The sequence below is a fragment of the Eptesicus fuscus genome, chromosome 4, assembly GCF_027574615.1.
Source record: "Eptesicus fuscus isolate TK198812 chromosome 4, DD_ASM_mEF_20220401, whole genome shotgun sequence".
Lineage (NCBI taxonomy): Eukaryota > Metazoa > Chordata > Mammalia > Chiroptera > Vespertilionidae > Eptesicus > Eptesicus fuscus.
Genome location: NC_072476.1, coordinates 73,206,944 through 73,233,081, shown reverse-complemented (window position 1 = coordinate 73,233,081; position 26,138 = coordinate 73,206,944). Strand labels below are relative to the sequence as shown.

At 39.9% G+C, this 26,138-nt stretch overlaps 1 protein-coding gene across 1 annotated transcript in view; it reads right to left on the bottom strand.

Moving 5' to 3' along the window:
- ANKRD31 (ankyrin repeat domain 31) overlaps positions 1-14,213 on the bottom strand; it is a 123,476-nt gene extending 109,263 nt beyond the window's left edge. Inside the window, exons 1-3 of the mRNA XM_054715168.1 lie at positions 14,088-14,213; positions 7,506-7,579; positions 3,118-3,227 (exon numbers count right to left, since the gene is read on the bottom strand). Of these exons, the coding sequence (XP_054571143.1) occupies positions 3,118-3,227; positions 7,506-7,579; positions 14,088-14,191 (288 nt within the window). The 5' untranslated portion in view covers positions 14,192-14,213. The remainder of the gene's footprint in view (positions 1-3,117; positions 3,228-7,505; positions 7,580-14,087) is intronic.
- Between the last annotated feature and the right edge of the window lie 11,925 nt (positions 14,214-26,138).

Here is a 26,138-nt window from a genome sequence, read left to right as displayed (position 1 = left end):
TAAATAATAAGGAAAGATATTGCAAAACCCAACAAAAATGATGAATATGATATATTTTAAAAGATGCTGCTTATATTTTTATTTTATTTTTTAAGAATAGTTTATTGATTTTTTTAGAGAGAGAGAGAAACATAGGTGTGAGAGTGTAACATCAATTGGTTGTCTACTGCACATCCCCTACCGGGGACTGAGCTGACAATTCAGCCATGTGTCCTTGACCGGGAATCAAACTGGCAACCTTTTGGTGTACAAGCCAACTGAGCCACACCAGCCAGGACCTGCCTATATTTTTAAAATTAGTATAGTGTATAACAAACCAAAGATCCTCGATTTCTACAAAGTTTATCCTTATCCAAAATAATCCATCATTTCTAAAATATTCTGTTTTGAAGTTGAAATATAAATATTGTATATGAACACTAAGGAAGAATTTATTTAGAAATCCATTTAGTATTTTTTTGGAATTTATTTAGAAATAAATTCAAGGTATAAAGCAATATATTTTATTATTTGAAAATAATTATGGGAAAGCATCTTTTCTGGTGTCTCTATTTCTTTATTTGATAAAATCAATTTCCCTCATATAATTTCTTCTTCCTTCCCTCCCCCCCGCCCAGAGTGGACTTTTCTTCCCCCCCGCCCTCCCCGCAATAGTGCCTTTTATTTCAAATTGACCAAGTGTAAAGGTTGAGGGAAAGAGACCCAAGTCTGTCGGTCTCCTTGACGGAGGCCCACTTGCATTTCTATACATGATTCACACAACAACAAGCCTCCACTGGCTAATGTCACAAGGGTTCTGAGTGCTGGAATATAAAGAAAGAATGACTGTGCAAAGTGTTGGGGTCTGTTTTTTTAAGGTGGGAAAAGAATATTTCCCTTCCACTAATGGTTTATTTTCATAGAATAAAAATTAAAATAATGAGAGTAATATGTATCAATTTTTTAAATAATATTAAAATTCACTTCAGATTTAAACATTTTGGTTATATGGTCTAACTTTTACAGTAGACAAAAAAAAAAAAAGAGGGGTAGGGGAAAGTTAAAGGAGATATCTATTTTACTACCAATGAATTCCCATGAAGGTGAAAAAAAGAGGGACAAATATCAAATACTTCATTTATCCTTCTTATTATAATTTTACAACAAGCCCATACAGCATATAGCTGATTTACTATCTGATGTCCAACCTTTGAAAGATATAATTATTAACTCTTTTTTTAATGTTTTTTTAATTGTTTAAAGTATTACATATAGTAGTACATATATCTCCTTTTTTTTCCCCCCCATTCACTTTCCCCCAGCCTCTCCTACCCCATTAACTCTTAAAGTCCTGTAAAGCAATTGTTCCAAGCTGGTTGATTATCAAAAATTACTTGGGAGTCTTTCAAAAATGGAGATTCCTAAGTTCCACTCAAGTACAGGTGTTAAGAGTTTATATTTTTAAAAAGCTATCCAAATGAGTCTGATAATCAAACTTTCAAAATCACTGTTCTGAGGTATAATCTAGAGCAGTGATGGCAAACCTATGACACACGTGTCAGCACTGACACGCATAGCCATTTCTGATGACACGCGGCCGCATGCCGAGGATGAAACATTTGCTGCTCCTGAGGATGAAACATTTGCGACTAGAGTCTTGGAGTTAGTTTTTTCCTCAAAGTGACACACTACCCGAGTTATGCTCAGTTTTTTGGCGAAGTTTGATACACCAAGCTCAAAAGGTTGCCCATCACTGATCTAGAGCCTGGTACAATATTCTCATAGCAAATGTTTCTGAAATAAACTGAAAAAATTGTTACTTCCCATTTCACAATTACTGAAACTAAGGAGGAAAATGTTTTTCCCTTAACTCAGAAATTGCAAAATGATTTTTAAGCAAATTATTAAAAACTAACTATAGACATTTCAGCTTCAAGGAAAAATATTTTATGTTAAAATTTTCTTTCAATCAGAGATAATTCAAGTGAGACACCTTCCTAGGTATAATATTAAATAGATCCGCATGGTCAAATCTTCCCTTCCATTCCTTAAGACTTTGTAGGTATCTCTGGTTAGCTAATTTATTTATGCCAAGGTCAAGGTACTAAATCATCCCTTACCTTTCCTCAAGGTGATTACATTACAAAGAAGCAAATAAAAATGTGTGTATATAAGTGTGTATACACACACATGCATTCACACACACAGGACAACAGAAAAGCCTTTCACTGGCCCATACCTCAAATTCTATCACATAGACTAATATCTTCTTCATAAATTTAAGATGACTATGACATATCATGGAAATGAAAATTGTAGTTATTATATTCTAATTTAACTTCTTATAACATTCTGTTCCTCTCACTTCTACATCTCTACTGAAAGAGAAAAATAAAGGAAAGAGGAAAAAGGAAATATTTTAACACCTCCTCCTAAAAAAAACTGTTGTTGGTGTCCCTCGTTAGGGCACCATAATGCCAGGGTTCTTTACCCAGCCTTACAAAGGGTTCAGCATTCTGGAGAAAGGGGCTGCACATAGATTCAAGAAGGAGTCCAAGGACGAAAGATATTTTTGAAAGGCACTGGGGGTCAGAGGAGCTTCAGCTAAAGGGAACTGAAGACTCTTTGTCTCAGGATGCCTTTTATTAAACACAATTTGTCCCAAGGCAAGGTGGAAATATACTTCAAAGGGTAAGGTATCAAAGGGTACAAAAGCATTATCAGTTTGGGGAATAGCCTACAAGCTGTTCAGGTGTTTGGCCAACAGGAGGCAATAAAATGCCCTGAGCTGTCTCGCAGCTATCAATTATCCTATTCAGGTTTGGGGGAAGTGCCTTAGCCGTTTCCAACAGGTAAATGACATATGTGGCTCAACCTTGTTGAGCCCACCAAGTCCCATCAACCTTTTGACGGAACTCTTGTAATTATTACATGCTGGAATTGGTTCTCGGCAAACTGTCTTTCAATAAATTTGCAACAGGGAAATAGAATGATTAGCTAAGAAAGGAGAAAAAACTGATAAAAGATAGAAGAAGCAAAATAACAGACAAAAAGAATTAATCATTAGTAACTTGCCACTCTTTAAAATAGCATTTCCAATTTTTAACAAGTATGTATTGAATCAATATGCTTACACACCTGTAAGACTGCATTCTCACTAAGCACAGGCATAGTCTTCTTTTTACTTATTTGATTTTGTGGATCCTCTCTGAGCTTCAATCCAAGCTGAATCTCAGGAGAGCGTGTGCCTAGAATGGAATATAATCATAATCATTCATAACAGTTTTATTGCTCTGACAATGATCCAAGGTTTAAAGATAGTAAAAAAAAAAAAAAAGTCATTAAAGATCATTTTGTAAATTATAATTTCATAATTGCCACTTTTATATATTATGGTTTTTAACTTATTAATTAGGAAGAAACATACACACTACAGTGAATAAAATAATACTTGATAGTTACTTTTTTTCAGGATGAATGATGCAAAGGATATATATAGAAAATTATATAGACTTAAATCCCACTAGAAAGAATACTTATTTTTTTTAATCATTTTAGGTCTTTTTTAAAACCCATCATGTTAGTATAATTAAGGAAAAGCCCAAGTTTCGGTTTCAAGATGGCAAATTGAGCCCACATTTTAACTTTCTTCCCTTCCCAATTCCTAGAAAGAATCCAAAGAAATGATTAGGTTTTAAAAATCTAAAACAGCAATGGTTTAAAAAAAAAAAAAGGTGTGTGGGGGGGGAGATACCCTCTATAGATTAGAAGATGAAAATAAATTAAATAGAAAACATTAGTAAACAGCTGGTGACTCATCATAGGAAAAGGAGGGGCTCCTTCAGAAGTAAATATATGGATTTCTTCCATCAGAATCCCTGAAAACTACCCAGCTAAGAAATCCCACCAACAAAAGATGGAAGAGGGCAGAAGTTCACAGTGGGTGCTGAGCTTGCTGTTTGTATCCAAGAAGCTTAGGATGAATGTTGTAGCCAGCTATTCTGTGTAGGAAGATATATTCCTGCCCAGATATAGAAATGTACTAAAAGCTAAGGTTGGTAAAAAATGTAATAATGGCACAGAAGTAGAAATAGTCAAAAAGATCAATGAAACAAAACAAAAAGTGGAAAACAGACATATATATATATATATATATCTAGGAACTTATGTAACAACATGGTATTTTAAACAGTGGCACCAAGAAGAGTTATTTAATAAATAATATTGGGAAAATTGGTTAATCATTTAGAAAAAAATAAATTTAGAACTACCTTCCCATAGGCCAAAATATTCCAAAAAGATTATTTGTAAAAGCTATAAATATAATAAATGGAAATAAAGATAAAATACTTTATAGTCTTGAAACAGGTAAACTATTTCTAAATTTGAAAAAACTAATAAACCTTGAAAAAAAAAAAAAAAAAAAGACTGCCCTCGCCAGTTTGGCTCAGTGGATAAAAGCATCAGCCTGTAGACCAAAGGGTCCTGGATCCCATTCCGGTCAAGGGCACATACCTGGGTTGCAGACTCATCCCTGGGCCCTGGCTGGGGCATGTGCAGGAGACAACAAATTGATGTGTTTCTCTCACATTGATATTTCTCTCTGTCTTCCTCTCTCTTCCACTCTCTATAAAATTCAATGGAAAACTATCCTCGGGTGAGGATTAAAAAAAACTTAAAACTTCTACAATACAAAATATATCATGCATAACATGAAAACATAACTAAGAAACTGGGTAAACCTATTTGCAATACATATGACAACTTTTGTTACCTTTAATATGTAAAATGCTCTTATAAATCAATAATAAAGATTAGGAGGTATATAAGGTATGAATGGTCAAAAAAAAGTATGAGTGGTCAATATTAATATATGCCTAAATAGTCTTTAATGTGAAAATTAAAATAATCAGATACTTTTGTTTATCAGTTTTGCAAAGACTGAATATGTCCTATGTTGAATAGAGGGGAAAGACATTTTTTGGGGGGACCATAATGTCAAGATCTGACACATGTCAGATCCTTTAAAATCAGGATACATTATTTGAAAGTAAATCTAATTGTTGCTAGTTATTTATTCTAAATAAATAATAAAAAAGTAGGCAAAGGTGTAAGCATTAGAATATTCATATTTGTTAGAATATTGAGAAACATCAAAAATATAATCAATTTATTAAGGGTACATTCATACAAAATAATATGTACCAATTTAAAAGGTTAAGGTAGATAAATATAACAAAATATGAAACATATTATGTAGTATAATAGCAATTACAAAAAGATATTTATATTGGCATATAAAAGTCTAGAAGGATATACAAATACTAAATGCTGGCAATTTTTGGGAGTGGAACTGTAGGAAAGAATAGGGGGTAGGAGCTTTAATTTTCTACATAATATAATTTTTTATTTTTTAAATATTTTATACTTTTAGTAATTAGCAAAAATAATAAAAGTCTATCCATTTGGAAATGAAATAAAAGAAAAAAACTTGGATGGAATATTAAAGCAGACCTCTAACTTTTTTCCTACTGGTACTTTATACATCAAAGAATACATTCTGGAGACCAATACTGCTCACTGTCCCTTCTGATTATAAGTAAGAAAAACCACTCCAAGACAAAACTGTAACTTGCCATTGTGGTATGAGGTGAATTAATGTATAGTGAAAAGACTTTGCAAACTATACAAAGATCTTCATGGTGTTTAGGAAATTTTTCTTCTATACTCATTTCCAGACATCCTCCAAATGAAAATGCTCACAAGAAGAAATAGTAAGAGGAGATAACCTACCATTTAAACACCAACTGCCGAACTGAACTTTTTAAACAGTAACAATTAGTGATAGGCTTTTCTAGACACCATTTAAATTGATCTAGAAGTGGACTCAGGAAGTATGAATTGGCAGGTGAAAGGCACTTTCTAAAAATATATAACTAGACTTACTGTGTGACAAAGTTAACTGCACTAATGTAATAAACTCTGTTAACTAGACTTACTGTGGTAATCATTTCAAAATATATAGAAACTAGAGGCCTGGTGCACAAAATTCGTGCATAGGGGTGAGGGGGGTCCCTCAGCCCAGCCTGCGTCCTCTCACAATCCAGGACCCCTTGGGGAATGTCAGGCCTAAACCAGCAGTCGGATATCCCTTTCACAATCTGGGACGTTATATGCACCAGTGACCATACTTTTCATACAGGTGAAAGGCATCTTGCTGTTGTATGGATAGCTACAATTTTTGTCCTGATTATAAAAAGTACTACATAACATGATCCTTCTGAGGTAGTAGTACCACTTTCCCCATCTTATGGGTGGAAAAACTGAAGCAGAGAGAAGTTAAGTAATTGGCTTCGTCACACAGTTATAAGTATCAGAATCAGGGCTGACCACAAAATGTGCAAACCAGAGTTCATGCATGTCATCACTAAATCATCCTGTTTTTTCAGTGTTAAGAGTAGCCTTGCCAGGTTTTAATTTTTAAATCTAAGAGACTGTTCTCAATATATAGGGTATGGTCCCTAGGCCTGGCCGGCGATCAGGGCCATCTGTGGGGTGATGGGCGGGTGGGGCGATGGGTGGGGGAGGGGGCCCCTGCTGGCACCCGCCTTGGCTGGCAACCGGGTGCTACCCACTGGCCGGTCCCACCCCCGATCACTGCTGCCAGTCACCTCCCTCTTGGGGTGGGGGGGCGGCGGGGAGACGCTCAACGCAGGAGCAGCTCCTACGTTGAACATCTGCCCCCTGGTCATCAGTGCGCATCATAGTGACCGGTCGTCCCGCTGGTCATTCCGCCATTTAGTCTATTTGCATATTAGGGTTTTATTATATAAGATAATGAATCATTATTTTTTACACTTGAAAATAATATGATGTTATATGTCACTTATACCTCAATAAAAAATAATAAAATGAAAATAAATAAAAAATATATACCAAGGATATTTGCAACTTAATTTTGACTGAAAGAATCAGACTGGTTATTATAAAGTACTATTACTGCCCTGGCAGTTGTTGCTCAGTGTGTTGGCCTGTACACCAGAGGGTTGTGGGTTCAATTCCCAGTCAAGAGCATGTACCCGGGTTGCAGGTTTGATCCCCAGCCCCTGTCGGGGTATGTGCAGGAGGCAACCAGTCAATGTGTCTCTCGCACATTGATGTTTCTCTCTTCCCCTCCCCTCTCTAAAAATCAATGGGAAAAATACCCTTGGGAGAGGATTAACAAGAAAAAAGTATTATTGACTTTTTCAGCTTCTAGGGTTAAACTATATAGTTGTGGGGGCGGAGAAGAGCTATCTCAGTACTACTACCATATCTCTGTTGTACACATCTTCCAGAAGTATGATCCCCATTGCTGTCCTCATAGTAACAGACCTTAATAGACCTCAGGGTCTATTACAGATGCCTCAAAGAAACTAACTCTGTGTAAAGTTAAAGAATAAGACTAAATATAAAAGGAGACATTAATGAAATAATAACACCTGGGAAATTAAATGGATTACTTAGTGAAAAGAATTATTTCTCACCTTTGCATGTTCCACTTATATCAGGATGGAGACTGAACTCAGATCTAAAAGATGTGTCTTGATCAAAGAGCAACCTTTCAAATATCAAAAAGAAGGTACAGATTGTTATCATGTTTCCTAAACAAAGACTAACAATTTAACTGTCAGGTTTTTCCTACAGTTTACTGTCAGTTTTATTTTGTATTGGTTTAGGGTGTACAGCTTAGAGATTAGACAATCATATACTTTACAAAGTGTTCCCCTCAATATTTCCTGTGCCAAACTGGCACCATACATAGTTATTACAATATTGACTATATTACAATATTATTGACTATATTCCCTATGCTTTCCTTTACATCCCTGTGACTATTTTGTAACTACCAATTTGTTCTTCTTAATCCCTTCACCTTTTTCACCCAATCCCCAACCCCTTCTCCCTCTGGCAACCATCTGCATCTATAAGTCAGTTTCATTTATTTTGTTCTTTAGAGTCCGCATATAGGTGAAATCATACAGTATTTCTTTCTCTGACTGACTTATTTCACTGAGCATACTACCCTCTAGGTCCATCCAGGCTGTCACAAAAACAAACAATCGAATTTAAAAAATGAGCACAGGCCCTGGCCTGTATGGCTAAGTGATTAGAGTGTTGGCCCTCACACCAGAGTGTCATGGGTTTGATTCCGTCAAGGGCACATACCTGGGTTGAAGGTTCAATCCCTGGCCAGCACTGCAGCATTGTCAAGTGCAGGAGGCAACCAATCGATCTTCCTCATACTGATGTTTCTCTCTCTCTCTCTCTCTCTCTCTCTCTCTCTCTCTCTCTCTCCCTCTCTCTCTCTCTCTCTCTCTCCCCCCTCCCTCCTCGGGTGAGGATTAACAAAAATGAGGACAGGATCTGAGTAGACACTTCTCCGAAGAGGACATATGGATGGCCAACAGTCATATAAAAAGATGCTCAACATCACTATCAGAAAAATGAAAATTAAAACCACAATGAGATATCACCTCACACCTGTCAGAATGGCTATCATCAACAAGTGATAAGTGTTGACAAGGATGTGGAGAAAAGGGAACTCTCATGCACCTGTTGGTGGGAATGCAGACTGGTGCAGCCACTATGGAAGTTTTTTATGGAGTTTCCTCAAAAAATTCAAAATGGAACTACTTTATGACCCAGCAATTCCACTTCTGGAGATTTATCAGAAGAAACCCAAAAGATTATATGCACCCCTATCTATATTCACTGCAGTTTTATTTAGAATAGCCAAGATATGAAAGCAAACCAAGTACCTATCAATAGACGAGTGGATAAAAAAGTTGTGGTACATATATAAGATGGAATATTACTCGGTCATAAAAAATGAAAACTTAACTGTAATTTTTTTATACATAAACTTGCTAACATTCTTAGTTATACCACTATTAATATGTTGGGATGTTACTTCTAAGATTAGGTTACAAAAATTCACTAGCTTCCATCTTGTCTTCCTCTTATTCTCTTGCTTCTATACTCTCATGGAAGTCAGCTTGCTTTGTGAATGCCCTGGGGGGAAGCCTGTGTGGCAAGAAGGTAAGAGAGGAACTAAGGCCAGAGAGGAACTAATTCTGAAAACCACCATGTAGAAAGTGGATCCTTCTCATGAACCCTTGAGATGAATGCAGCCTTGGGAGTCCCTGAGCAGGATGATTTAGTTAAGCAACTCCTAGATTCCTGAAGCACAGAAACTACAAGATAGTAATGTTTATTGTTTTAAGATGCTAAGTTTTGGAGTAAGTTGTTATACAGCAATGGAAAACTAATAAAGAGATTTTAGTCACATTTCCCCAAGTGTCTCTTTTTACAGTTGTTTTGTTCAAATCAGGATCCAAACAAGGTACACATTAAATTTAGTTGCTATGTAAGTCTCTTTTTAAATCTCTATATTACCCCCAACCTCCCCCACCCCTTTGCAATTTATCTGTTGAAAAACTGGGTTGTTTTTACTGAAGAGTTTCCCCCATTTTGCATTTACTGACTGCATGTCATTTAATATGTTCTGCTATTTTGTATATTTCCTGTAAACTGGTTATTAGATCTAGAGGTTTGATCTAATTCAAGTTCAGTTTGGGGAAGCATATGTGTACTTCCTACAGGAGATAATAAAGTATATATCGGGAAAGGCAGTCTTGCGCATGCAGTCTTTCAACTACCTTTTGGCCTTGAGCTTGAAACACTTCCTTATAAAGAGACCAAGAGTTCTCTCAGGCTGTGCTGGACCTATTACCTTGTGTGAGAATACCTTTCCTTGTTTCAGACTCAATGTGTATCTCTTTGATTGTTTAAGTGTGTGTCACATGGCACCTGGCCAATCCCACCACTATATATGTCTTCTCTGGGGAGAGGATGAAGTTCCTCGTTCTGTGGCACAAGAGGGGTGTGGGCATGCCAATGGCCATGGGGGACCAGTGCCCACTATTGAAGCCAATCTTGCTCTGTCTCTTCTCTATGTAAAGTGTTGTTCCAGCACCGTGTTTTCATTGGTGACTCTAATACCAAGATACAGTGGGTAGAAGTGTCTGGATTTCTGTTTCTGGTGAAAGGCAACAGATGCCACTTGCTCAACATGATGGTTGTAACTCATTTTGTGATGTTAGTGATCATTGATGACCATTGCCTAGGTCTATTCATTATTAGGAGTATATAAAACGGCGATATTCTACTTTATTACTTTCTTCATTTATTAATGGAAATACATGTTTTTAAAAACTTTCACTCATGCCCGGCCAGTGTGGCTCAGTGGTTGAGCATCAACCCATGAACCAGGAGGTCAGGGTTCGATTACCAGTCAGGACACATGCAGGGGTCATGTAAGAGACAGTCAATCAATTATTCTCTCTCATCATTGATGTTTCTATCTCCCTCTCCCTCTCCCTTTCTCTCTCTGAAATCAATAAAAACATATTTTTTAAAAAACACTTTCACTCATCAACTATACAATTACTTTCCATCAAGCCATGTTAACTCAGCCAAGTTACTTAGCTACAGTTTGCATAGGAAAGGCAAAATAAATGCCTGCTTCTTCCTTTCTTTTTTATTTTGTGTATTTTATTTAAAAATATTTTTTATTGATTTCAGAGAGGAAGGGAGAGGGAGATAGAGATAGAAACATCAATAATAAAAACTGCTTCCTGCACCTCCTACCGGGGACCGAGCTCACAACCCAGGCATGTGCCCTTGACCTAAAGTGGACCCAGGATCCTTCAGTCCATAGGCTGACGCTCTATCTACTGAGCCAAACCAGCTAGGGCTGCTTCTTTCTCTTTCCTTATCAGTTTTCAGAATATTGAAATATGTTTTTAAAGACCATTACAAACTCATCGATTTAAATCCACTGCTGTTATAATTCTTTTCAATGTTCAAACTGTCCCATTTTTAGCTAGTGATAGCTTCTTCAAAGTGGCTCATGGGTTTTTTGACATGAACCCACTTATATCAACCCCCAATGTGACTAGATTTGGAAACAAGTCTTAAAGGAGGCAATTAAGATTATAAGGGTGGGGCCCTAACCTAATATGACTGGTATCTAATAATCTAATTAGAAGAGAGGGATACACCAGGTATGCATGCACACAGAGGAAAGACCATCCTATATAATAAAGACAGAATATGCAAATTGACCATCACTCCACCACAAAGATGGCAGCACCCACGGTGGGGGTGGGGGTTTCCGTAACACAAGATGGCTACACCCACAGCAGAGGCCAAGTTCCCCTAACAAGCCTTAATGAGCAATCAGCAGAGACCTGAGGCTGCGTCCCCCCATCCACCCCCATGGAGCTTGACAGGGGACCTTAGGCCACACACCCCACAATGGCGCCAGGTGGGGGGACCTCAGGCCGTGCCCCCCACCCGGCAGGGCTTGACGGGGGACCTCAGGCCATGCCCCCCACCTTGGCGCCAGGCCAGGGGACCTCAGGCCGTGCCCCCCACCTGGCAGGGCTTGACGGGGGACCTCAGGCCATGTTCCCACCCCAGGCCAGGGGACCTCAGGCCATGCCCTCCACCCCGGGGCCGGGCCAGGGGACCTCAGGCCACACCCCCCATCTGGGTGGGACTTGACAAGGGTGGGACCGGCCAGGTCTGGATCTATCCCAATGTGGTGGGGCTGGCCGGGTCTGGGTCTTGTGCGATTTCAAGGCACACGTGGGTGGGTGGGTTCTTACTCTGGATCCCGTGGTGCACCCCAGACTCTGACAGGAATAAGATTTTCATATACATTTTACTAATTTTCTTTAATCTCTGACACTTCTATTATAGAGAAAGGGAAAATAGCAATATTAAAATATTTCCTCTAATTAATCCCCTTTTAATTTTGTGTACCCGGCCACCAGTAGAATTAATAAAACTTCAGGCAGCTGGGAGACAATATCAAAAAGTCTAACATTTATGGTCATTTAAAGTTCCAGAAGAGAAGAAATTGGTACAGAAAAATATATATGAAGGAATTATAACATAACTTCCCAAGGTTGGTGAAAGACATAAATTTACAGATTCAAGATCAATGAACCAAAAACAGGAAAAAACACAAAGAAAATCATGCCTAGACACATCATAATCAAACTGCTAACAACCAAAGGTGGGGGGAGGAGCAGAGAAAGAAAGCAGACAGACAAAAAAGATGATATACTACATATATAGGAATAGTGATTTAAGTTGGAGAGGGGCTTGACTACAAAGGGGCAGCTAAAGGGAGTTTTTCTGGAGTGATGGAACTGTTCTGGATCTAGATTGTGGCGGTGGTTATAAGATTCCATGTACTAGTCAAAATGTTCCCTGGACACCAACAAGAGCAAATATTACTGTATGTGTATTCTATATAATTAAAGCGTAGTATGCAAACTGTCCCCTCGACCAGGAGTTCTCTGGGAGTTTGACCAGGGGGCGGGGCCGGCCAGGGGAAGGGAGGGAGGTCCTGGCCAGGGGCCGGCAGGTGCTAGGAACCCCACTAGTGCATGATTTCATGCACTGGGCCTCTAGTACATAAATAAGCCAGAAACCTGGGTATCATCCTCCATTTCTAATAAACCACCATCTCCTGCCAAATTCACTCTCTAAAGATCTCTCAAATTTGCCCTTTTCCCTCCATTCCCACTGTTTCTTCTTAGTTGAGGTCTCATCATCCCAGTCTGTTACTACTTAGATCTCAAAGCTAAGCTCTTATAAAAGGTGATCCCTTCTCTAATAGTACCAACTTTAATCTGAAAGCCTGTCAGCAATGCAGAATCTCAGACCCCTCCAGATAACTCCTGGATTGGAATCCACATTTTACCAGGATTCCACAGTGATTTACAAGGGCATGGAAATTTTAAAAACCCTCAGCTAGCCCAGCCAGTGTTGCTCAGTGGTTGAGCATCTACCTATGAACCAGGAGGTCCTGGTTCGTTTCCTGGTCAGGGCACATGCCTGGGTTTCGGGCTCCATCCCCAGTGGAGGGGCATGCAGGAGGCAGCCCATCAATGATTGTCTCATCATGGATGTTTCTCACTCTCTCTTCCTCTGCCTCTCTCAAAACAATAAATATATATATATACATATATATTTTTAAAAAGGAGTGGTGAAAATGGACATCCCTGCCTTAAAAATAAATAAATAAATAAATAAATAAATAAATAAATAAATAAATAAATAAATAAAATAAAAGGCCCTAGTCTAGGACATGCTGGAGTCAACAAAAACCTGAAAATGCTGCTCCTCCACCTAACACTTCACAAGGACACCTGCAGGACATCAGAGGCCTTAGAAGAAGACCTCACCCTACCAGGCTCATCGTCCTCCACTCCCCGCCCCGGCAGTTAGCACTTCAGTCAGAGTTAACTGTACCTTCCAACACCCACAGCACAGTGCTGTGTCCCACGGCCACACCGTGGCCTAGAACACCGCCTGCTCTTCACCTGGCTCACTCCTCACCCGTCTTCAAGCCTGTGCTCCGAAATCCACCCGAACAAGCGCTGCCGGCCGCCTGGGTTTCCACAGAAGACACTCTGTGCTCCGAGCCCCGGCCCTGGGCTGCCCACGTTACGCTGAAACTGTGTGTCTGCGTCCTTCCTGGCCAAAGGCAGGGGCCTCGTCTCCTTTCCCTTTTCCCTGAACCCAGCACTGCAGACGACCTCTGCTCGGGGAGGTGGTGGTGGACGAAACTACGGCCCCGTGTGGTTCTTACAGAAGTACCGGTTTCAGGTGGGTCGTGCCCAGTTCTCCCATCACACAGCCTCCGCCTGCCCTAGGGGAGTGACGTTCACCATGCCCTGGGCCTGAGCGACAAGCTGCGGAGCAGAAGGCATTTGAGCTGTTTAGACCTACTACGTTTTTGCCTCGGGCTAAGAGTAAAGGCCTTTTATTTTCTTCTTCTTTTTTTTCAATGCCATAAAGCCAGCTACTCTAAAGCTCATTTTTTTCTTAAGTTGGGGGGTTGTGTCCTTATTTATCTACAAGTTCCTAGCGCAGGCCTGGCTGCCTCACAAGGCCTACCTACGAGGGTCCGGTAATTGCTGCGCCCCTTGGCGCCGGGGCCGGGCCCACGGGCGGCCCCTGTCTCCCCACCGGGGGCTAAGGGTCACCTTCTCCAGGGCAGCTCCTCTTCTTCCAGGTCACTCTCCGTCACCGACCCGTCTATCACCGTTTCATCGCTGTCCCAGTCTGGGCCCTGGACGCCTTTCTCCATCTTCACCCCGCTCTTGGAGTCTTTTTTTATCCTCCCTCTCCAATTCTCCCTTTCCCGCAAAAAAAAAAAAAAAAAAGACCCAGTGAGCGCCTCTCTAAACTGTGAGTTAAAAATGAAATTCGTGGCGGGAGCCTGGCCTAGCACGGCGTGCTGAGGAGATAGAAGGACCAGGAGGGTCGTCGTGGCAAGGCGGTCCCGTGGCCGCCCGCCGCCGGCAGGGGGAGCCGCGCGCCGAGTGCGCTCTCTGTCCCCCTCCCCCCACCCGCCTCCACCCCTCCGCTCACGTGACCGGAAGTGGCCGGTGGCGCGCGCCGGCTCTGGCTTTCCGGTTTCGGCAGGGCGTGGGCCGCTGCCGCACGGCTCTCGGGTTAAATTCCCGTCCTCCTCGCTGGCTGGGCGGTGTGGGGACTGAAGTTGTGACCGTGAGGGCCGGGAAAGCAGCGCCGCCGCAGGCAGACCGCCGGCGGAGCACGCTAATGCCTTTGGCTGGGAGGGAGTCCAGGGTGGCATCACCTGCAGGGCACCTGGGGCTCGTGAGACCCAGACCCGAAGGAACTGTCAGCTCCTGCAGGGCCCAGCAGCCCCAGCCTCAGTCTGACGGTCTGAGTGTGGTCACAGGCACCGAAAGGTTGCCAGTTCGATTCCTGGTCAGGGCCACATACCCAGGTTTTGAGTTTGATCCCTGGGAGACAACTGACTGATGTTTCTCTCTCCCTCTCCCTTCTTTTCTCTCTCTAAAATCAATAAAAAAAAAGATATTTTCTTAAAATTTCCTTTTACATAACAGTCAAGTTATTAAGAAAGTTCACCTGTCAGCTTGCATAAAAAGGTTTTGCCAAAACACATAAATATTACTACAAAACAAAACACCACCACATACACAAATCTCATTATTGCTCTCTTAAACTATTTGGAAATCTAATAGAAAATGGCCTCCCCTGACTTCTATTCTGCAGCACTATAAATGGTTCCTCTATGGTTCTTTGGAATGCATTGTAGCTGTCCCCTCCAACATGTACAGCCTTGATGGATGTTTATAAAATGTTAAATAACCAAAATTTACACTATAAGTCCATTATGGGGAGAATCCTGTATTTTTCTTTTAAAATTGACAGATGAGGAAATAACCTGGATGGAATTTAAAATTACATAAGAAGATATAGTATTGGTCCATGTACAATAAAGGAAAGATAAATTGGATTTAGCTCAAAGCTCTCTATTGCTTTGGGATAATATTGTTTATCTTTATTACTTTATCTTTTTCTTAAATAAAAAAAAATAGGGGTGTGTGTGTGTGTGTGTGTTTCCTTAATATCTTTATTTTGAAATTGCTATTGTTTAGACTTACAGCTAAAAAAAGTCTTGAGTAACCCAACCATCAATTATTGTTTGAGTAATAAAAACTATTGAAAGCAGTGTTTGTTTACAATCCTGGGTAATAGGTGCTCCCTCTCCTCTGTTATTACCTCTGCATTTATTGAGCACTGCATGTGAACTAAACAGAGATGGTACAGATATTACCTCTTGTCTTGATCTGAGCTCCTTGTCTCAGTCTGAGTTCAGTGACAGACAAGTAAATCCAGTATTACAATGCAGTATGTTAAATGGGAGGCATGAACTGTTTATAATATTTTGTCAACATCTTTTTAATATGAACACAATGTAGTAATGACCTTTTTTATTTTGGATATTGCTAGTGTTTGTTCTCTTTTTTCCATCTTGATAGGGGTTCATCAACTTCCTTCAACTTTTTAAAAAATATATTTTTATACATTTCAGAGAGGAAGGGAGAAGGAGAGAGAGATAGAAACATCAATGATGAGAGAGAACCAATGATGGAGCCTGCAATGCAATCTGGGCATGTGCCCTGACTGGGAATTGAAGTGTGACCTCCTGGTATGAACCTCCTATGAAGGTCCACACTTAACCACTGAGACATGCCAGCAAGGCCTTCATCATTTTAAAGACCCAACCTTAAGCTTTGTTCTCTCTATTGTAAATTTGTTTATTATTTTACTGATTTATAATCTTATCTTTATTACTTATTCTATCTGCTTTCTTTAGGTTTAATTTGATGTATTTTTAGCCTCCTGAGAAGGAAATGAAAGTAATTGATTTTTTAGCTTTTCTTCTTTTCTAATATATGCATTTAAAAGCACAGATTTCTCTCCAAAGCCACTCGAATAATATTTCACAAGTTTGAGTATGTTGAATCTTTATTATCATTCAACTCAAAAGATTTTACAATTTGTGATTTCTTCTTTGACTCATGGGTATGTGAAGGTGTATTATTTAATTTTCAAGATATGAAGCATTATTTTTGTGATTTATATCTTAACTAGAGGCCCGGTGCATGAAATTCATTCACTGGGGGGCATGGGTGTCCTTCAGCCCAGCCTGCACCCTCTCCAATCTGGGACCCCTCGGGTGATGTCCGACTGCCAGTTTAGGCCCGATCCCTGTGGCAGTCAGACATCCCTCTCACAATCCAGGACTGCTGGCTCCCAACCACTCGCCTGCCTGCCTCCCTGATTGCCCCTAACCGCTTCTGCCTGTCAGCTTGATCACACCCTAACCACTCCCCTGCCAGCCTGATCGATGCCTAACTGCTCCCCTGCCGGCCCGATCGCCCCCTACTGCCCTCCCCTGCTGGCCTGGTCACCCACAACTGCCCCCTCTGCCAGCCATCTTTGTGGTGGCCATCTTGTGACCACTTGGGGGCGGCCAATGTGAAGGTGTGATGGTCAATTTGCATATTACCTCTTTATTATATAGGAGGATTCCACAATAGTCAAAGAATACCTGACTATTCAAATGTTGATTGACTTCCTGCTAGGAAAGAAATAAATTAGCAGTCTTATTTCTTTATTACATATTCTTTTTGTACTCCATAATCATCACCTAATATTTCTTAGTTATATTATTTTTACATTATCAAAATATTGATCCCTGGGAGACAACTGACTGATGTTTCTTAGTTATATTATTTTTACATTATCAAAAGTTATATTTATAATTAAATACATTTATATATTTATAAATAGTTATGCAATCATATTTATATAATCATAGTTTTATAATAATTTCTGTCAATTTAGTCTTTGTTTCATATTTAAATTGATATAAATTTGCCAGTCTCTGTAAAAAAAAAAAATCAATAAAATATATTTAAAAAATGAAATCAGTATCCCACACAAAATAAAAAATAATGAGCTCATCACCTGCTAAGTTTCTGAAAGTGGGGATCAAGATATTTCCTATCTACCCAGCTGGTGTGGCTCAGTGGTTGAGTGTTGACTTATGAACCAGGAAGTCACAGTTCGATTCCTAGTCAGGGCATATGCCCAGGTTGTGGGCTCGATCCCCAGTGCGGGGCATACAGGAGGTAGCCGATCAATGATTCTCACTCATCACTGATATTTCTATCTCGCCCTTTCCTTTCCTCTCTGAAATATACATATATATTTCCTACCTAATAGCATACACAATTGCCCTATTTAAAGAAATTTTTTAAGATCTGGAACTGCATATTCAGACTTGTGCCATGTTAGGCATTGTTTTTCAGCAAGCAGAAATGAGATACTTCAATGCAGCCAACTCCATTGGTTGCCCTCTCCCTTGCTGTTTCTCCCATTAAAAATTTAAAAATCCAAATGCTCTATATCCTGCTTCTCTTGCATTTAGGGGTGGCCATGTGACAGAGTCTAGCCAAGGAGACATAAGTAGAAGTCTTCTGAAGAAGTCTAGGGAAACTCTTTTTTCTGATAAAAGAAACAGATCAGATTGTATGCCCCTTCACCCTATTCCTCCTTTGAACTATAGGAGGATGGGGTGGGGGGAGGGTGGGTGCAAAACTTCACTCAGCCTTCCTAGGGTCTCTGGATGGGCCTAAGAATTAAGTTGCCATAAAACAGATTAAGGGGAGAAAAGCATGCACATTCTACTTTTACATTTACATGAGAACCTTCTAGGAAAATGAAGACCCAAAAAGCATTTTGAACTAAGTACTTACTAGTACACATTAAGTTGAACATAGAGTAGTAATTGTGAAAACATAACTAAAATATATGGGGAAGCGAAGGGAAGATAGGGCTATTTATAACAAGGTCTGTTTATATAGGTTTCTCTTGGTCTCAGCTCCTTATCTCTGATAAAAATGTCCTTCTCCTCTTGGTATAGGGAGGGCATCTTTTACAAGGGAATTTTATCTCCTGCTTTCAGGAGGAAAAGGAGAGATCAAAGTGTCCTTTTTGCATCAGCTAATCCTTAAATGCCTGTAGTTCAAAAGAATCCTTATGCCAAAGTGGTATATTTTAGGGTAGCATATTCTGCTACTCTGCAGAACCTGGATGTGACACCTGGAGCTTCAGCAGCCATCTTGGAACCATGGGTAAAGGCCAGCAGAACCATAGAGGTGGTATGTATACCTATCACTGTTGCGCTGCTGGACCAAAGCTAGTAACCGCCTACCTCCAGATTTCTATTTTTTTTTTAATATTTTTATTGAGGTATTATATGTGTACATATCTTACTATTACCCCCCCCACCCCACACCCACACATGCCCTCCCCCCCCCCAGAGTTTTGCGTCCATTGTTTATGCTTATATGCATGCATACAAGTCCTTCGTTTGATTTCATAACTCCCCCACCTTTCCCAAACTTTCCCCCTGTAATTTGAAAGTCTGTTTGATGCTTTACTGTCTCTGTATCTATCTTTTTGTTCACCACTTTATAATGTTCTTTACTATCCCTAAATGAGTGAGATCATGTGGTATTTTTCTTTCATTGACTGGCTTATTTCACTTAGCATAATGTTCTCCAATTCCATCCAGGTTGCTGCAAATGATGAGAATTCCTTCTTTTTTATGGCAGCATAGTATTCCATTGTGTAGATGTACCACAGTTTTCCGATCCAGTCATCTGCTGATGGGCACCTAGGCTGTTTCCAAATCTTAGCTATTGTAAATTGTGCTGCTATGAACATAGTGGTGCATATATCCTTTCTGATTGCTGTTTCTAGTTTCTTCGGATATATTCCCAGGAGTGGGATTACTGGGTCAAATGGGAGTTCCATTTTCAGTTTTTTGAGGAAACTCCATACTGTTCTCCACAGTGGCTGCACCAGTCTGCATTCCCACCAGCAGTGCACGAGGGATCCTTTTTCTCCGCATCCTCGCCAACACTTGTTGTTTGTTGATTTGTTGATGATAGCCATTCTGACAGGTGTGAGATGGTACCTCATTGTTGTTCCTCCAGATTTCTTGATATGAGAGGGAAAAAAATGTTTAAGCCTCTGTAAGTTAAATTCTCCATTACTTGTAGTTGAAATGTATCATAAAAATTAACCCTTGAAACCTATATAATCTTATTAACCAATGTCATCCCAATAAATTTAATAAAAAGAAAGGAATAAAATGAATAATTCAAAAGCAACTCCTTCATAGATTGATTGCCCTAGTGCAGAGAAATACTTCCTGGTATTTAGGGAGTAACACAAAATGGAAAGTCTAGTAGTTATGCTGCCTTCAATTGTTTTCGAATCACTCCACATGTACTTCCACAAGTTGAAGTCCTTAATCATGGAAACCATATCACCTTATTTAAAATCTCCACAATCCTTGCTTGAGTAGGTCTGGCCAATCAGAAAAGTACTTTGTAAATACAATATTCTTTATATGAGGCACTAGAGCTCCAAATAAGGTACACCCTCAGAATCTATAAACATTTTCAGAACTCACTATCCTTTGGAATCAAACAAAAAAACTAATGTGATTCACTAAGTGACTCACCCTAAGGGAGAGTTTATAGATGTGTGGCTGCAGAGAATATAGTCATTGGTCAAAAGATCCAGTTGGATCTGTACCTCACACTACACCCAAGAATAGAATCCAAAGGAATCAGAGATCTTAATGTAAAGAACAAAACCAAACAAGTACTAAAACACCGATGAATTCCTTTATAACCTGGGTGTGGAAAAGGCTTTTGAACTATAATTCAAAATCCAAATGTAATAAAAGACTACATTTTTTACAAAAACTTTATGTAGCAAAAATCACCAGAAGCAAAATCCAAAGACAAAGTGGAAGACACTACTTGCAAAATACATCACAAATAATGGGCTAATAGTCATAACAAGAAGCACATCTCTAATATAATAGCATAGAGAGGAGTAACAGTGGCATAGATTAGAGCAGCAATTTTCAACCTTTTTCTCGTGGCACATATAAACAAATTACTAAAATTCTGCAGCACACCAAAAAATATATTTTTTGCTGATCTGACACACACAAAAAAAGGTATGATTTTGATTCATTCACAGCTATTGTTGTGTTGGCTGTTGTCATTTTTTAATTTGACAATCTAAGGGAAAAGAGGTCAGGTGCCCCTGACTAAATAGTTAGGTATTGCATGTTGTAAAAATTCTTGAGGCATACCATTATGCCTCTTGCAGCACATTGGTTGAAAATCGATGGATTAAGTCAGGGAAGGACAAGTATCACATGATCTCACTCATATGTGGAATCTAATGAACAAAATACAGTGATGAATGGAGTGAATCCAGAGACATGGAAGCATGGAACAGAGTGTGGAATCTCAGAGGGTGGGGTAAGTTGGGTGGGTGGGAGGTGATCAACCAAAGAACTTGTATGCATATATGCATAACCCATGGACACAGACAATAGGGTGGTGAAGGCCTGGGGTAGGGAGCAGGGACAGGCTGGAGGGGGTCAGTGAGTAAAAAGTGGGACATATGTAATGCTTTGAACAATAAAGATTAAATTAAAAAAGAAAATAGCTGGATTAGAGCAACCTGTAGGCAAACAGGAACACATTAGCATTAGCTACCTAATTCTCATTCCTTTTAGGAGTTAATAGTTAGATCTTATGGATAGAAAGTTTGGAATGCTTAATTATCTATTGACAGTTCTTTTAATAGTCCGGGGTCTTAAACGTGGTGGGCATAATAATTTCTACAAATATTAAAACAAAATATGCACACTATTTTATGACATATAAAGAGATTTCACGAATATTTTTGACTCTGACAATTTCTCTTCCACATGATTAAAAAAAAAGTCTTGCTATCCTGATAGAGTTTCTTTTTACACTGGTTTTGAAGACCTTAACTTCCACAAATAATATGCCCCTTCTGTCTGACACAGATGAGATTTTTAGATATCAGAAACATTTGTAATTCCACCTGTACAGCTTCTTGAATTCCTATTTAACTGTCCATTAGCTTTCTTGTCCTTTCTTTGAAATACTTTTTCAAGAAATGTTTGTTGATTTCACTTGACAAGTTCTTACCTAACAGTATTATAAGTCATGGTTTCACTATTGTTAGCATCAACAAATACATGTTGGTCATTTCCCATGTGTAAGCTAGAGTACTTACTGTTAGGTTTGACCGAGCAATTGAATTGATACCCTCCCCTGGGAACTGGCTTTTCAGGTCATTTCACTATGGACGTTCCCTTTGACCACATTTCACTTGCGGTGACCACATTCCATTATCTCTCCTCCAGATATGCATAAAGTCTCCACCCAGAAATAAAGCCTCCCAAAAGTCCTTTAAAAGCCACTGGGTGCTGGAGCCATCCAGGCTCAGCTACCTGGTGTGCATATGATCGAATAAATTCGTAATTCCTCACTATTCTGGCCTCGTGTGTTCCTCCTTTAGGGACCTAACACTTACTAGCTTAAAAATGTTGATGGCCACCTGGCCAGTGTGGCTCAAAGGTTGAGTGTGGACCTATGAACCAGGAGGTCATGGGTTCGATTGTCAGGGCACCTGTCCGGGTTTCCGGCTAAGTCCCCAGGAGAGGGCAGGCAGAAGGCAGTTCGATGTTTCTCTCTCTCTCTCTCTCTCTCTCTCTCTCTCTAAAATCAATAAAAACATATTTTTTAAAAATGGTTCACTTCCCTCTTATCAACTGAGACCAGGAGAAGGTTTGTTATTGAAGGAGAAAAAGTAGTACTCATATTTGGGTCAGAATTTTTTCTTCTTTGCCTCCTTTCTTGGTCTTGCACTGACTCCTTTGTGAATCAGTCACCTTAGCCAAGAATCCCTAGATAGGTTGTTTCTGTGTTGTGTAGGCATCCTCCCCACCCCACCCCCTTCCCGGAGGAGAGTAAATCCCTTTAAAAGAAAAAAAAAAAAAGTATTCCAATAGAGCTCATACCTACTCCCCAACTGATTCTACAACGCCGGGGAGAGGCCTAAAGAGAGGAATGGGGAACCGTGAAGAAGAAAACAAACACACGGTTAAACGTTGAAAGCAGTCTCAGTGGACAGAAGAAATCTTTCATGTGTGTGCCATCTCCTGTAGAGACCTTTGCTCCCAACTTCAAGAGAGACTCCAGTTACTTATTTCAGTTGAGCAAGTTTTAGGATCAAGAAGAAGCAGAAGTTTTAAGTAAAGTACAAAATGAAGAGGACTAGTGAAGAAGACTTTTAGCCATGTGAGATGTCACCAGTAGAAACTTGAGATCTCCTGCCAACCTGCTCATGAGTTCCTCACTTTTAGATGTCTCATATTCTACAGTTCTTTAAGACTTCTGCCTAATTAACTTTTCTGCTCCAGTATCTATGTTACCTCCATTCTCATGCTCACAATCTTGGCTCTAGTGGCTGGAATAGCCTTCTTTCAAAGCACTTCCTCCCCTTGTTCAAAACACACCACACTCTAAACTCTATGCCCTTTTTTTTTTTTTTTTTTCATGTGACCCTCACTCTGAACATTTACCATGCTTCTGGAAAGGATCTGTTCATGTAAATTTTCTTATACAGCTCTGTAACTTGATGCCTAGCCCTTTGCCTAGCATGGAGTAGGTCCTCAGTGAATATTTCTTGACCAGAGATTGATAATCACAGTCTGTGCCCAAAGCGAGTGACCAATTAATCCCTTGAAATGTACTAGTTAAACAAATTACCCTTGAGATTAAAAAAAAAAAAAATAGAGCTCTGGTTGGTGTGGCTCAGTTGTTTGGAGCATCCTCCTGTGCACTGAAGGGTCACGGGTTCGACTCCCTGTCAGAGCACATACCCCAGTTTGTGGGTTCAATCCCTGGTCGGGGCATGTGCAGGAGGCAACAGATCGATGTTTCTCTCTCACATCGATGTTTTTTTTCTCTCTCCTCCCTCTCCCTTCCTCTCATTCTAAAGTCAATAATAATAAAAATAATTTTAAAAATAGAAAGATTTTGTAAGACAAGGAGGTAAGATTGCCCAACACTGGAAGATATAAATTTGAACACAGCTGGGAACTATGAATGTTGATATTATGAAAGTTGTTTACAATGGAGCATCAGAAGCTTAAAAAAATCATAATATGTGTTAATACAAAGCAGTGCATATTATGCTAATACAAAAGATGGTAAGTGGAGTGGTGTAGAGCATGTGCTTAGGAGCCAGATTTCAAAGTTCATATTCCCGCCCTGCCATTTCTAAGCTGTGGGAATTTAGGCAGGTTACTTAATTTCTCCTTTTATGTAGCTTCATCATTTGTAAAATACAAATGCTACTAAATGCTTTCCTCATAGAATTGTTATGAGAATTATAGAAGCAAATATAAATAAAGCACTTAGAAAAGGGCTGGTACATAGAAGGAGCTTTATTATTGTTTGCTGGGAACCAATTCCAGTATGTAATAATTACAAGAGTTTCACCAAAAGGTTGGTGAAGCTTGGGCGGCTCAACAAGGGTGAGCCACATATGTAGTTTACCTGTTGGAACCTGCTAAATGGCACTTCCCCCAAATCTGAATAGGATAATCGTTTGCTGCCAGACAGCTCAGGGCATTTTATTGCCTCCTATTGGCCAAACACCTGAATAGCTGTAGGCTATTCCCCAAACTGACAATGCTTCTGTAACCTTACCCTTTGAAGTGTATATCTCCACCTTGCCTTAGGACAAATTGTGTTAAATAAATATCGCGGGGTCCTTAGACAAGGAAGTAGTCTTCAGTTCCTTTAGCTGAAGGTCCTCTGACCCCCAATGCCTTTCAAAATTATCTTTCGTCTTTGGACTCCTTCTTGAATCTACACATCAGCCCCTTTCTCCAGATTGCTGAACCCCTTGTTAAGGCTGGGACAAGAACCCCAGCAGTTGTTGTTATAATTCCCTATCTTAAAGCAGGACCCATGACAACAAAAAGAAGGAAAAGTGAAGATGGGAGGTCTAACATGTGTACACAGTAAATGCTAAGGGCAATGTGAATTAAGGTTGCAGTATGGGTCATTCATTACTTTAAAAGAGGCTCTTAAAATTATATTTCTTTACTCTGAGGGTAAACCACAAGAGAAGAAGGCACATAAATTCCGTTGACCCCATCCCTCACGCCTCTATGTCGTGTCCAGGACAAATTTTGTGATTTATCATTAAATACAAATTATTTGTTAAGTGTAAAAAAGATTCTTTTGAAATACACTTTGGAAATCATACAGAAGTTGTTTTAAGAACATAAAACCAGCCCTGGCCAGTGTGACTCAGTTGGTTGGAGTATCATCCTGTACATCGAAAGGTTTTTATTTCCATTCCCCGTCAGGGCACATACCCAGATGGTGGTGGGTTTGATCCGTGGTTGGGGTGCATACTATCGATATCGTCCCTCCATTGTATCTCTCACCCCCAACCGCACCCTCCCTTGCCAGTGTGGGGCAGTTCTCTGAAATGTGCCTCTCCAGTGTCTTCTCTGCACTTCCTCTGCCCTCCCTTTGCTACAGGCCTTTATCATCTCTTACCTGAAATAGTGCAATACTAGTAGCCTCTCCTAACTTGTCTCTCCACTCTTGGTGCTTCCACCCTCCAATCCTATTACGTATTCCATAGGCCTGCCTCCAAATCAAAAGTTTCCCATTGTCTACTATGTTAAAGAACTGGACACCACCAATATTGCCCCACCCCACATTTCTTGCATATCTCTCACTACTTCCCTGTGCCATCCCTACATTACAGCCCAAAGAGTCACACTCAGTACCTTTTTTTCAGTCACACTCAGTACCTTTTTTTCAGTCACACCCAGTACCTTTTTACCTCCCTGAATATGAGTCTTTGTTTAATATAGATATGCCTGTGCACTTTAATTGTTGAAATCTTAACTATCCTGTAAGGACCATTTCATATGCCACCTCCTTTCCTGATTCCCTCAAACACACTTTATCTTTCCCTACTGTGAATACCCCAAATTTCCATGATATTCTGTGATTTGTGAAAATTTATTAAGAACAGGAATTTTAACCCATTCAATTTTTAAAGCCTTGTATGTATTTTGAAACACAGACTCTAGAAAATACTACCTATTCACACAGTGGGATTTTTTCATTGCTTTTTAAAGAGGATGGAAGGGAGAGATGGAAGGGGGTGAGGAGAGAGAGAGAGAGAGAGAGAGAGAGAGAGAGAGAGAGAGAGAGAGAGAGAGAAACATTGATATGAGAGAAACACACCTATTGATTGCCTTCCAAATGAGACCCAACCAGGTCAGGGGATCCAACCTGCAAACTCAGGTACGTGCCCTTGCCTGGGAATTGAACCCATGACCCTTTGGGGGGTGGGCTGGCACTCCAACCATTGTGCAACACCAGCAAGGGCCACAGTGGGAGTTTTAATAAACCACTATCCTGTTAAATTCTCATAATCCTTGTAAAATAGATATTACCTCCTTTTACAAAAATAAATGGTTAAGCAACTTGCTGTAGATCACATAGATCAGGGGTCCTCAAACTTCTTAAACAGGGGGCCAGTTCACTGTCCCTCAGACCGTTGGAGGGCCAGACTATAGTTTAAAAAAAACTATGAACAAATTCCTATGCACACTGCACATATCTTATTTTGAAGTAAAAAAACAAAACAGCAAAAACACCCGCATGTGGCCCGCGGGCCGTAGTTTGAGGACGCCTGACATAGATAATAATTGAAAAAACTAGGATATGAACTCAGATCTAAAG